This window comes from Hylobates moloch, unplaced genomic scaffold (assembly GCF_009828535.3).
Source record: "Hylobates moloch isolate HMO894 unplaced genomic scaffold, HMol_V3 SCAFFOLD_3, whole genome shotgun sequence".
In the NCBI taxonomy this organism is placed as follows: Eukaryota; Metazoa; Chordata; class Mammalia; order Primates; family Hylobatidae; genus Hylobates; species Hylobates moloch.
This window is the reverse complement of record NW_026652278.1, coordinates 69074523-69089556: the sequence shown is the minus strand read 5'-3', so window position 1 is coordinate 69089556 and position 15034 is coordinate 69074523. Positions and strand designations below refer to the sequence as shown.

General features: G+C 36.3%; 1 protein-coding gene and 1 pseudogene across 4 annotated transcripts in view; both read right to left on the bottom strand.

The window, feature by feature from the left end:
* ADK (adenosine kinase) overlaps window positions 1–15034 on the bottom strand; it is a 584474-nt gene that overhangs the window by 192136 nt on the left and 377304 nt on the right. For 3 of the 4 annotated variants that reach the window (XM_032140553.2, XM_058436404.1, XM_058436403.1), the window contains one exon: window positions 4480–4650. The exons of the other annotated variant lie outside the window; for it this stretch is intronic. In XM_032140553.2, coding sequence (XP_031996444.1) covers window positions 4480–4650 — 171 coding nt within the window. The remainder of the gene's footprint in view (window positions 1–4479; window positions 4651–15034) is intronic. 4 annotated transcript variants of the gene reach the window in all.
* LOC116459856 (large ribosomal subunit protein bL35m-like) lies at window positions 1383–2507 on the bottom strand (annotated as a pseudogene).

Below are 15034 nucleotides of genomic sequence, written 5' to 3'. Positions count from 1 at the left end.
TTTATCAACAGACCTTTTGAGACTGCTTCAATAAAATACCAAATACCTCTAATTGTCTTATAGCCAATCTTTATTATTCTATAGTCCACGTAATGACAGACATTCTCAAATATACTATGTATCCACTGCTTATTGGTCTGCCATAATAGGTACTTAAGTACTATATAAATACCTCTTGAAGTGAATTCAAATGAACAATAATCATACCAAAAGAGAAAAGATTTTCTTGCCCCATGACTTACAGCCACGTAGCAGCTTACAGTTTTACCACTTCCTCTTCTAGGTGGGGAAAAATAATTCCTTTAATAATCTATACTAAGCTGTGATCCAACTTTTAAGTTTACTGATTTGTAGAATCAATCTTTTTTTAAAAATTTGTGGTAAACTATACATACGATAAAATTTTCCATTTTAAGTATGCAATTCATTGGCACTAAATACATTCACAGTGTGGCGCAACTATCACCACTATCCATTTCCAGAACTTTTTCATCATCCCAAACAGAAGCTCTGTACTTATTACACAATAATGCCTCATTCCTCCCCACCCCACTCGCAGGTAACCACTATCCTACTATGTGTCTCTATGAATTTGCCTATTCTAGGTACTTCTTGTAAGTGGAATTCTTCTTAGAAAATCTAATAATTGTCTGATGTGTCTGGCTTATTTTACTTAACATAGTATTTTCAAAATTCATTCATGTTGTAATATGTATCAAAATTTCATTTAAGGCTAAATAACACTCCATTGTATATATACATGAAATTTTGTTTATTCATCTGTTGATGAATATTTGATTTGCTTCTATCTTAGCTATTGTGAATAATGCGGCTATGGACATTGGTGTACAATTATCTGAGTCCCTGCTTTCGGTTATTTTGGGTAATATACCTAGAAGTAGAACTGCTAGATCATATGGTAATAATTCTATGTTTAACATCTTGAAGAACCACCAAATTGTCTTCTACATTCCCGTTTTACATGCCCACCAGAAATACACAAGTGTTTCCAATTTCTCCACATCTTCACCAATACTTGTTAATTTCCATTTTTTAAAACAATTGTCATTCTGATGGGTGTGAAGTGGTATCTAATTTTGGTTTTGATTTGCACTTCTTGACTGGTTATGTTGAGCATCTTTTCATGTGTTTACTGGCCATCTGCATATCTTCTTCGAATAAATGTTTATTAAATTCCTTTGATCATTATTGAATTATGTTGTTAGTTTGCTTATTGTTGAGTTGTTACTGTGTTAAATATTCTGAATATGAATCCTTTATCAGATATACAATTTGCAAATATTAACTCCCATTCCACTAGTTGTCTTTTCACATTCTTGATAGGGTCCTTCGAGTCACAAAAATTGTTAATTTTGATGATGTCTAATTTATCTATTCTTTCCATTTGTTGCTAGTACTTTGGAGTCTTTTTTTTTTTTTTTAAGTGAAGATTGTTTTGACATCATCAGCATCTGCTGCAAACTTAAACCACTTTTGGGACTATTCTTTTCTCTTTTGTCTCTACCAAACTTTTAGCATCATTCCCTGATTCTAAATACATTTTCCACCTTCTTTTTACATATCTTTTACAAATTCGAGCTTTTTTTTTTTAAGTTTTAAAACTGTTATAAGTTGAATGTTGTCACTGTATGTTTACATATTCATTGGTACAATTTACATCGAGATTTTTACTTATCCATTTTTGCAAAGATATGTACACAAAGATACATATTCAATAACTGAGAAACAAGTGAAACTTCTGATCTATACTTTCAGGTTTGTTCGATCATGATACTTCTGATAAGGATCATGGACATACCAGTTTCGCCTCTTCCAGAAGGACGATGTCATTTTATCTTAAGAGTTTACTCTGGGTTTTATTGCAGAATACAAATTCCCTCAATCGCTTTTTTCTTGCAGGTGCCTTTTTCCATAATTTTTTCTTATAACCAGCCCTTCTCATCCAAAGGCCACAATGAAGTCGAAGAAACCTATAGATGACGGCTTTCACAATCTTTCTCTTGCCTTTTCGTGTACTGACGTATGTTAGAGATCTGACTGGCAGCTTCAAGACACTTGGAAGCAAGGGGGCCACTCTATTAAGGATCGCTGAAGTATGCCCACATGTCAGGTTTCTCTCAGATGTGGTAAGTGTGGGAGTGGAGGAAACAACTGGTGTCTGAATATGACTAAAACGTCCAGTGGACAATGCAGAAATAAGAGAGGCATTTTTGACACAGTTTTGGTAGGCTGAAGATGCCAAAATATTCAGAGGCCTTAAGATTCCTGAAGCTGCTCTCACTGCACTGGCAAAGGCAGAGGCAGCTATCTTGTCATCCTCCAAATTTGAGCTCTTATTAAAGATTTTCTGCATGCTCTGCTATGTTTTTTTAAAAAGTCCCTCCACATTCTCTCCTTAATTAAGATCATTTGTGACTATAAAGTCCAAATAGCATTTTTTATGGCATTCAATCTCCCTAAGCTTTCTTTACTTCCAAAGTCTCATTCTTTGGAATCATATTTAGGTTTTGTTTTTTTTTTTTCCTGAGACGGAGTCTCGCTCTGTTGTCCAGGCTGGAGTGCAGTGGCGCAATCTCGGCTCACTGCAAGCTCTGCCTCCTGGGTTCACGCCATTCTCCTGTCTCAGCCTTCTGAGTAGCTGGGACTACAGGCACTTGCCACTACGCCTGGCTAATTTTTTGTATTTTAAGTAGAGACGGGCTTTCACTGTGTTAGCCAGGATGGTCTCAATCTCCTGACCTCATGATTCGCCCACCTCTGCCTCCCAAAGTGCTGGGATTACAGGCGTGAGCCACCGCGCCCAGCCTCTTTGGAATAATATTCATCTTTTTTTAAAAGTTTTAAGATTTGTCTCTTAAACTCTAGAGAACTTATTTAAGTGCTGCCAGTCTGATCTTTCTTGACTACTTAGAACTCTGAGACCAAGTGTTAACTTTTCCCAGTGATTCTCAAGACTACTGAGAGCAATGCTTTAATGTTATTCAAAGGGCTTGAATAGCACTTTTCCCATTTACTTCTTTTACCCTTTAGAAAATAAAACTGTTAATAAGGAAAAACTAAACGGAAGATCTTAGTCAAATTAGGCTTCTAGCAGTTATATGGCACTTGGCTATTACCACTATTTCTTGCCAGTATCTCAATTTGTGAATTATCAAGAATATAGCATTTCCTTCCAATGTCACCATTTATAACCAATGTAACCACCACCTTTGCAGATGCACTATGATATTATTTCTATGGATCATCCTTTAATCTTTACCCAGGTGATCTCACAAATTTCCAGGTCAATTTTTATGTTATTCTAGGCAGACGGCAGTTACTAGATATAAAATTGATGAATATATTCAAATTATGTTAGAACTATGGAATTAGAATCAGAATGAACTTCTGGGATGATTAATACAATACCTTCATTGTATACATTAAACCATCAAGTGACATGGCCAAGTCACAGGAAGACACACTGAAGGTTTTTTTCCTCTTTCATGGATTTTAAAGAGGTACAAACAGTAAATAAGAGGTATAAATAGTAAATAAGCAATCAAAGTAAATAAGCATTTAAGTAAATAAGCATTTCCATAATTTAGAATGGAAGAAAATACATTCTTGGTAGAAAGAAAAAACTGTAATTGTTGAGATGAAATTCCATTTTATCACCTTCAAATATAACAAACAATATTTTAAAAATGATATTAATAAAGAAATATAAATGTAATATATCAAAATTTACTCATAATTTATTAAACAAATATCAAATGGACTTAGACTCTGAAGAGACTTAAAAAAGTGATGAATGTGCTTTTTATCCTGATTGTGGTCATAGTAACAGTTCAGGTATCCATCTGTAAAAACTCACAGAAATTACAGTAAAAAGGATGACTCTTACTATAAGTAAATTAAACTTCAAACACCTAAACTTCAAAAAATAAATGTTGGGCCAGGCACAGTGGCTCATACCTGTAATCCTAGCACTTTGGGAGGCTGAGGCGATCAGGTCACCTGAGGTCAGGAGTTCGTGACCAGCCTGGCCAACATGGTGAAACCCTGTCTCTACTAAAAATACAAAATTAGCTGGGCATGGTGGCACATGCCTATAACCCCAGCTACTTAGGAGGCTGAGGCAGGAGAACTGCTTTAACCCGGGAAGGAGAGGTTGCAGTGAGCCAAGATCATGCCATTACACTACAGCCTGGACAAAAAGAGGCAAACTCCACCTCAAAAAAATAAAAAAATAAAAATAAATAAATAAATAAATGCTTCACTAAGAAAGAAGTTAGTATATACTGAAGAAAATATTGAAAATACTGACAGCAGGTGACATTGAGGCAATTTTGTTGCACAATTCTCAAGTTTATACAAAAATTTAGGATTTAATTTATATATTTCTAAACATATATACACACATCAGAAATAAACAAAAAACCCCCAGGTTCTTTTGAAGAAGGAAAGGTAACTCACTGTCTCATTTCCAAAAAGTATGTCAACATAAGGCATAACTTTCATCAATGATTCCTTGTAGAACTGGCTAATAAATGGTGCAGACAGATTCAAAGTGAAAATCCTGTTGTTTTCAGAAGCATGGTGAGCCACTTTTAATACTGACTCTGGGGAAACTGTAAGAAAAAAGCCCTGGATGAAGAAAAAAGGAGGGAAAATTAGAAATGCCATCTCCACAGTCACTCTCAGTGAGAATAAAAGAAACCTATACAAAATACAAAAGTATATAAAATACAATTATAAGATGCAAGGCAGAAAATAGCAACATTTGACTGGAAGGATATTTGATCATATGAATACCATATGCTTGATACATGCCATTACTTCAGAGAATAAAGCATTACTTATTTCATACTAGGTTTATATGCTCAATACTAAAGAATTCTGGAAATTCATGAAAGAAAAAATATTTGAAAGGTCTCATTCAAGATAATAATTAAATTTGAATTAGGCAAATTGTACTATGAAGGCAAACTGAATCCTTTTAGCTTCTTACAAACAGTTTGGAATATATATTTTTTGAGATAAGGTTTCACTATATTGCCCAGGCTGGTCCTGAACTCCTGGGATAAAGCAATCCTCCTACCTCAGCCCTCCAAGTAGCTGGGATTACAGGTGCACACCACTGAGCCTGGCTGAGTTTGTATTCTTATAAGTGACTTTAAAATAATCTGTTTATTAAGATCATAACTTCTGGCTGGGCACAACGAATCACACCTGGAATTCCAGCACTTTGGGAGGCCAAGGTGGGCTGATCACTTGAGTCTAGGAGTTCCAAACCAGCTTGGGCAACATGGCGGAACTCTGTCTCTACCAAAATTTAAAAAATTAGCTGGGTGTGTTGGTGTGTGCCTGTGGTCCCAGCTACTCATGGGACTGAGATGGGAGGATTGCTATAGCCCAGGGGCTGGAGGTTGAAGTGAGCCGAGATCACACCACTGCATTCCAGCCTGGGAAATACAGGGAGACCTTGTCTCTAAATCAATCAATCAATCATATCTTGTTACCTTAAGAAATATCTAAATTGATTTTTGAGGAAGATTCTGAATTAGAATTTTCAAATAATGAGAAAAGAATTCAGTAATGCAAAAGAAAAATATTTAATTAAAATTTCATGTCAGGAAAGCTGCATTTAAAATGCTATTTATCTACAGCTTTAATATTAATGAAAGTCTTATTAAAACATATTTATGCTTTCTAGATGAAAGCATAAGCAAAGACATACATGTATATACAGGAAATCAGTTTGGGTGGTGCACAAACAAGTAAAGGAATACACAAAGGGCAATAATAGAAGACTTGAAAAGGTTGGCGAAGTTAAGAATACAAAGGGCCTTGGGTGGCAGGGTAGGAATCTATTTGGTGGGCAATGTGCAAGAGGGGTAGGAGTGGATCATGGGTAATGAATATTTCTGTGAAAGGAAGGAATAACAAGCTTATGGGAAAATTTAAAGCAAAGTTAACCTGGGCAGCAACAATTCAGCAACAGTTAATAAATGTCTACATTTGGCTGTGTAAAAGAAAACCATATTAGAAGTACTACATACAGGACTTGGCAATTGTTTAAGATGTGGAAGGCAAAGAAGAAAAGAGTCAAAAGATGATTGAGATTTTTGAATCTGGTTCTACCATTAATAAAAGTGGAAAATTCCAGAATAAGATCTGGCTTAGATGGTAAAGAGTGTTTAGCTGTGGTCATACTACAGTTGAGGTTCTAAGGGATCTCTTAAGTATCTACCAGAAAGTTGGACTTAGAGGAAAGGCCATGAAGGAGGCGAGGTCAAAGAGGTGTTGTAATTCCCAAGGCAGAGAACACAGAACAAAAGAGGACGAAGGAAAAAATGGAGAACAAAAATTAGAGGAAATAAAAAAGGAAGAGGAGAAAACAAGAGGAGGCCAAATGAGGACAGTAGAAGTGATGGTGGAGAAACTAAGCAAGGGAAATTTTAAGAAGGTGCTATGGGGAAGTAGAGAAAGAAAGGAATGAGTAAAAGTCATAAGATTTGATGATTAACAGAAAGCACTTAGTATGATGGTAAAAGTAGTTGTTAAAAAAGGAATGGTGAGAAAGTAAGGTAAGAATAATTATTTTCAAAGCTTCATCAGTAATGATAATAAAACCATCTGAAATGTAATGAGTAATTATTGTGTCCCAGGCATTATACCATACAGCAACTCAGTTACTGTTTTTTCCTCACATCAAACCTATGAGGTGGACACTTACTAGTTTCTTTTGATAAATAAAGCAAGATAGAGAAGTTAAGAGATGTTTCTTAGGACACACAGCTTACATATGATGAAGCCTGGATTCATATGACTCCAGATATGTTGCTAGTTTGAGCAGATAATAAGAGGAGGAAAAGGCACAAATGCTTTTTTGCGGGGGAGGGTGGGCAGGGAAAGGAAGGAATAAGAGATTTGCTTTTAAGGGCAGGGAAAGTTGGAAAGATTTTGCTTTTCAAAGAAAAGGATCTATTGGAGAAACAGAAGAATGAAGAGGCAAGGGAGAGAGGATAATTAGAGCAAAGAACTAGAGGAAGTGGGAGCACTGGAAACTAGAAGGGGAGAAGAACTGGCTTATAAATGGAAGAAATAACCTTGAAAATATAAAAGAAACTTTTTTAAAAGTTACAAAAATGCTACTGAGATATTCACTTATAATTGAGGGATCAACGATTTCCATAATGCAAACTCTGAAAAGTTTAAAAAGAAAAAAAATCTTTTAAAATATTACTTTCAAATTTCAAATAGACTACAATAAGAAGACTAAAAAAATTAATTTTGTGGCAGGAGCCATGTGTATTGGGATCCATCTTTTAAGCAAGGGTTTATTGCCTTTATATATATTCTGAGACATTAAGAGAGAATTGTCTACTATAATTGTGTCAGGGCCCAGAATACAATACCCCAAAATATGGCCCCCTAGCAATTGAGAAAACCCGCAGAAGCAAGGTCACTCTGACCTTCTCCCACCTTTCTGTGTGAAAGCTGGCCATAAAACCCTATTCCAAAGGGGTCCTGCCCTATACCTGGTGGCCAAGAATAATCTAACAGACAGGACTTGCTGGCTTCCACATCCTCCAACCCTAAGTTTATTACCATTAGATCATACCCCTTTTGTCTAATGTTTCTCTACAACTATCCATGTCTTTCATCAGACTTCACATAAAAATACAGTTTTTGCTGGTCTTTGGGTCTTAATTTCTGAAGGCTCCTGTGTCATGTAAAACTTTGTTAAATAAATTTATTACGCTTTTCTCTTGTTAATCTCTTTCGTTACAGAGGGTTCAGTCATGACCCTTGTGATGGATGAGGAAAATATGTTACTTTTTCTCCCCTACAACTGCCTCTTATCACTTTAAAGTACTGCTAGTGAAATTCTAAATGTTTTAGTATGTTTAGTGAAATACAAAATGTTTTTGTATAATAACAATATTTCTCATCATTTAAAAATTGAATCCATTAATTCTCTACCAATATTCAAGTGTTTTAAGAGGCAACAAATCTGAGTCTTAGTTATTATTTTTAAATGTTTTTATCTCTCTTTTTTAACCAAGTATCCTATCACTTGCAAACTATGAGCATCCAAGCTGCTGCTTTGCTATTTCTGTCACTTGGAGAATTAAAACGAACAGTTTATACAGCATCTTGTCTCCATAGTAATATGGATGTACTGTCTCGCTTTTTAGTCTTTCACTTAATGAGAAGATTTTAAAGCTTTCCCCCTCTATTTCTCCCCAAACTGTTCCAGCATGAAATAAAAACCTCCCATAGCTAGCATTCTGCCAGCTGTGGATTAACCACAGCCAGCCACAGAATGGTCTACATAAATAGTAACCTGGTCAAATAATTAGGCTTCTCACCAACTTCAGACTGAAAATTTGATCTGTGCTAAAATACATCTGATTGTAATTTAAGGTACAGAACACTGTGCCCCTGGAGTCTAAATCTGGCCCCAATCCAAATGTATGTATGCTATGTGTATGTTTTCCTTTAAAATACAACACAAGAGTCTTGTGATATGGATAGTATGATGTCAATTTTGTTAATTTTATAAATATACAAAACTCGTCAACTTTTAAATTAAAGGGAAATTCACTATTTAAATTATTTCTATTTTTGAATGATCTCTTGTTTTTCTTTCTGTAAATATTTAGTATTTAAACAATTTGGGGTTTATGCTCTGTTAGATCGCAAAGACTGTTAAAATTGATGCCATCCATAATTTTTCTTGCTAGATTTATAACCTTTGCTAGGCCACATGTTCCAGACTATAGTATCACCAAAAATAAAAACAGTGCCATTACAAAATTTTTTTTCTACATGTAAGGTTTGTAACAAAATCAAGTCTATAGTTTAGAAAAATATATAACCAATAAAATCTTGTACTTTACTAATTAGGGATTTCAGTCTGCACAACAGTTAGCTGTTTATCTTTGATCCTATAACCAAAAGCAAAGTAGATGTTAACACTTAGAGGATGGATAACATTAATTAGAAGTGAGAATGAAGTGGGACTGTTGTATTCATTACCACAGAAAACAAAACAACACAAAGTGGTAGCAGTAGGACAGATAGGGACAGACTAAAGTAGAACCAAAGAACCGTTTTAGTGGAGCCAGACTCAATGCTTGGAAATCTAAAAGACTTAAACACATTACACAACCACTCTAAGGATTTTTCAGAGTAGTTTAAATGTGAGAGAATGTTAGGAACAACATTGTTTAATATACTAAAGGAAAAAATTGCCCTTTTTGCTCTTTTTTTTTTTTTTTTAACCAGTGTTTACCTTAATTCAAGGTAACCATTTGGCGTTCTTTTAAATTGTCTTTGCCTAACAGCACAACCTCTTTTCATTATTTCTATTACCAATTATGTTAGGAATAGGGGTATGTGTATGTGTATGTGTGCATGCACACCTATGTAAATTCCAGGCATTTATAACTCTTGGAAGTATAAGTCTATATTAATTCAAAAGGAAATAAACCTATGTAAAATAACCATGACTATAATTAATCAACTGTGGATACATGGTGATATAGAAAAAAAAGCCTTTGTTTTTATTGAGAATAATATTCTGATAAGAATATAATAGGGAAGAATATATGGTATTATTTTGAAATATTTGAAACAGTAGATTTTAATCTATTTGGGTCCATCTACTTCCTGATTAACTACACATATGCATAAAACTATGCAGTGGCGGTCAGCAACTATACATAATGAGGCTTTATCTAAAAATAATGGATAAGCACTGGATTCAACTGAAGGTTAAGAACTTGTAATTTAGTTTCTTTTCTCACAATTACATAATCATATATTCCAGTTTGATAAAAACATTTTTAAAAAATACATAGAAAATCTACGATAAAAGAGAAGTAAATATCAAACTTCTAGAGTGGGAAAAACTTTCAAGCTTACAGAGCAAGTATTATCTGAATATTTGCTATAGTAAAAGTAAAGGGTTCAGTTGGTACTCCCAGAAAGAAAAAAACAAACAAATAAACAAAAGATGAGGAAAAACATGACAAAGGGTTAGTATCTTTAGTCCACAAAGAAATTTAAAAGTAGACTAAAAATTAAACAAACATTAGGACACCAATAGATAAATAAACCATAACATAAAAAAGTATTCCATTGAAAGAGAAATACATAGTAAATAAATATGTAGAGAAATATTCCTCTCTAGTAACTAAAAAAACAACATGGTAACAATGATGAAGAAAGGTTGATGAAACAAATATTAATACTGCTGATGGTACTGCAACTGACAACAGTCTTTCAGGAAATAATTTGAAAATACACAAGATGAACCATAAACAAATTTATACTCTTTGACCCAATAATTCTACTTCTGAGAGTCTACTTTAAGAAAGTAATCCAAAACATGGGAAAATACACATTCATAAACTTATCAGTGGATTTATTTCATTGAAATCAACGTAAAAAATGACAGAGGAACAGTCAAGAATTGGCTATATACTCTAAAGCTCACTACTGATCACTTAAAATGTGACTAGTGCAAAGAGAGGCTTGAATTTTAAATTTACTTTAAATTTAAATGAAGAAGCTACATGTAGATGATGAGCATAAGTAACGTGGCTAGTATGATTGTGAAACTAAACTTTTAATTTACTTTCATTAATTTAAATGTAAAAATTGAAGCATTTCATATTTTTCTGCTGGAGCTTTCTTGTTTTGGTAGGACTACATTTTATTTTGACATTGAAAGTTTAGTGACATAATTCACTGGTATATATGTAAAATAGGTACATTTCAAAGATGTACTATGAAAAGAAGGTTAAAATCTAATAATTTTTATGTCTAATATGGTATATAATTTTTATGTTGAAACAATAAATGTTTTAGATATATTAGGTTAAATAAAATACATTATTAATCTGTTTCTTTTTACATTTTTCATATGGGTCCTGGAAAATTTTAAATTATATTTCTATTGAATAGCACCACTCCAGAGAATATTTTAAAGCTATTACAAATGATGATGATGAGGAAAACTAAGTAGTAAGGTAGAAAATGCTTATGGCACATAAATATTCAATTAAATAGAAGACATACAAATAGTTGTACACAGTATGATTATAACCTACATTAAATCAATAGTAAAAAAGATTATAAGGGAATAACCAAAAGTAAAACTGGTTAAGTTTAGGTACAAAAATTGTGGATAATTCTAACATTTTCTTTGTTTTTCAAAATTTGGTAATATGGTTAGATGGCACTTCTGATAAAAAAGTATTGATTACTCATATCTCTTAAACAATTTTTATCAGGAGAGCCATCTAACCACATCACTGAATTTTGAAAAATAAATTGTAAGAAATATCCATAAGTTTTCACCCCAATTTAACCATTTATAGTTTTGGTGTATTTGTGTCTACACAAACAAGAGATGTTTACAAATAGTAAGAAGCTTAACTTAATAAACAGGAGTAAGAGTAGATCATACACAGCTGGGAGTAAGTCTATATTACTTCTTTGAGTAGACAGAAGGCTCAAAAAGGAACAAACTAAATATGAGACTAGCAGCTTTAAGAAAGCATAAACCACTATTTATAGAAGAAAAATAAAATAAAGAAGGATGTGTGGTAACAGAAAAATATTTGGACAACCAGAGAGCCCAACCAAGCCTAGACTAGCACTGATGAGGAAAGGGCTAAGACTACCAGATGCTTGTGTCTCAAGATGTATCACTGTCGTCTGTTCTAAAGAACATAATTAGCTTGTTTTCCATGCCATAACTTAGGTGCCATAGTAACACTAGTCAGAGAACAGGGCTGAGAGAATGAATAAATTACAAGTCAAAAATAACAAATATAACAATCATATAGCATGCTTTCTTCCTCTTAATGGGTCCTACATGTTTTGTGAATCTCCCAGAAAGTATAAAATATATTTTGTTCTCAGAGTCGATCAAATATGAGTTATGACAAAGCATAGTTCCTATCTGCTTGTAAGAAAAATGTTGGCCCTGACAATGATTAAGATAATGTATAAATCATTTATAATTACAATGTTATAATATGCAGTATTTCATACAAACAACAGCAACAGAATTACTAAAAGAAGAAAGCTAGAACAAATACACTTGTGAACGCCATAAAGATTATGTTACCAATGACAGAAGGCAATGTAAAGAAATAGAAGAGAATAATTCACCTGGATCTTCTTCCTGCCTATGTGGTTCCTTTTGGAAGCAGAAAATCACATAGTCTACATATCTTTTAATCTTTTTTTTTTTTTGAGACAGAGACTCGCCCAGTTGCCTAGACTAGAGTGCAGTGGTGCAATCACAGCTCAGTGCACCCTCGACCTCCTGGGCTCAGGTGATCCTCCCACCTCTGTCTCCTAAGTAGCTGGGACTACAGGCATGCACCACCACGCCCAGCTAGTTTTTGCATTTTTAGTAGAAACAGGATTTTGTCATGTTGCCCAGTCTGGTTTCCAACTACTGAGCTCAAGCCATACGCCTGCCTCAGCCTCCCAAAGTGCTGGGGTTACAGATGCAAGCCACCACACCCAGCTCATTTTAATCTGTTTAAGGATTAAAATACTCCCAACTTCAGGTATGTTATAAATGAAGAAGTCCATTTTCTTCTATCCCACATAACTCCCTCAAAAAAGGAAGTAAAATGAGGAAAAAGATACAGTAGAAAGAAGATGGGCTTTAAGGGAATATATAGAAGCATATTTATATAGCTCTGTTGAACATAAAACAAAGTGTGAGGAATCCTAGAAGTCTATTTCTAGGGGAAAAGATGAGAATGTGGTGAATGCACACTGATATGGTTTGGCTCTGTGTTCCCACCCAAATCTCATCCTTAATTGTGCTCCCATAATTCCCACGTGTTGTGGGAGAGACTGGTGGGAGATAATTTGAATCATGAGGGTGGTTTCCCTCATACTGTTCTCGTGGAAGTGAGTAAGTCTCACGAGATCTGATGGTTTTATCAGGGGTTTCTGCTTTTGCCTCCCACCATGATTCTGAGGCCTCCCAAGCCATGTGGACCTGTAAGTCAAATTAAACCTTTTTTTCTTCCCAGTCTCAGGTATGCCATTATCAGCAGCATGAAAACAGACTAATACACACACTACTATGCAGAGATTAAAAGCAATAAAGGAGTTGGGCACAGTGGCTCCAGCCTATAATCCCAGCACTTTGGGAGGCTGAGGCAGGCAGATCACTTGAGGTCAGGAGTTCAAAACCAGCCTAGCCAACATGGTGAGATCCCATCTCTACCAAAAATACAAAAATTAGTTGGGTATGGTGGTGGGTGCCTGTAGTCCCAGCTACTTGGGAGGCGGAGGCAGGGGAATCGCTTGAACCAAGGAGGTGGAGGTTGCAGTGATCTGAGATCACACCATTGCACTCCAGCCTGGGCAACAGAGCAAGATGCCATCTCAAAAAAAAAAAAAAAAAAAAAAAGCAATAAAGGAGTAACATCGGCAAGATGGCTGAGTAGGGATACCTGGTGCTTGTCTAACCCACAAAAAAAAAAAGGATCAAGGCAACAAACAAACAGCTAAGATTTGACTGGAGTGTGAAGGAAGAGTAGAGGGCTGCACTGATGGAATGAAGATGCACCTGTGGTGATTAGAAGTCTAGGAAGGCAGCATAGAGACACTCAAACTCGTGGTCCCATCTTCCCTACCTAGATCAGATCTGTCGGGAGACAGGAGGGAATTGCTATTACAGGGAAAAAAGTCAGCAGAAGATCCCTACCAGCCCTCTTTGCCACCACAAACACATGAAGTCCTTACTACACAAGAATCCCATAGTCCTCACAAGCCCTGAGCCCATTTTGGAGAGCTGCCAGGAATTCATGCAGCTGCACTGCCCTGGATTAAGAGCACAAGGTGTCTACTCCCCATCCAACCACTGTGAGCCAAACTGCTGTAACATGGCGCCATCTTGAGAATAGCCACCTGTGTAGTATGCCCTCCTCTGGGGGGAAAGTGGCCACTGCATCTCTCCAGAACTGGGGCTCCATCTTCATTATGCCAACTCCAAACAAGTTTCTGAACACCATGATCCAAGCTGGTGAAGGGTGGACCCAGGACTGGCTTTTATTCTGGTCTTGCACAGCAAGAAAACCAAGTCCCATGGCCGTACCACCAACAGAGAAACCCGTCTGCCAGTCCTGCCCACAGCAACCCTGCTCTTAAGCTGGCCAAACTGCTGGGCTCTCTTCTCTAAGCAGGAGACCTCCCTGAGCCTCTGACAAGGTAATATGGCCGAGGGCCAGCAGAGTAGGGCTACCTGCAAGCAATCAGAACCTGAGAAACAGACACACAGCTCCCCCACAGGCACGCCCTTGGCCTGCCCAACAGTCCTGTACCCCCAATAAGGGCCTGAGAGATAGTCCCACAGACTGCCCCCGTGCCACAGGGAATATCTCCAAGCCAGCCAAGTGGCCAAAAGCCCATGTCCCAGACCTGAAAGCTGCTCCTGGCAGGCATGTCCCCAGGTTGCCCAAGCAATCTTATACTTGTATTTCTGGTCAGAGTAACAGCCTTGTGGCCCCAATCTCAGCAAGCCAATCTCACCAACCAAGTTGGCTGACCTACTATGTGCACATACATACCCCAGACCTGGGAAACAGTCTAGTGAGCCCACTCCTGGCAAAGTGGCATCACCATTGCCACAAACTCTCTCAGCCCATGCCACTGAGAAACTCACAAATGCCACTAGAGTGGATTACAGCTGAAGAAATTACTCAGAGACTACACAACTGCATGCATCTAGAAATAGGGCTAATGTACCCCACCAAACCAACAACCCAAGACTCATTCATATTCTTTCTTTCTTTCTTTCTTTCTTTTTTTTTTTTTTTTTTGAGATGGAGTCTCGCTCTGTCGCCCAGGCTGGAGTGCAGTGGTGCGGTCTCGGCTCACTGCAAGCTCCACTTCCCGGGTTCATGCCATTCTCCTGCCTCAGCCTCCCAAGTAGCTGGGACTACAGGCACCCACCACCAAGCCCAGCTAATTTTTTTGT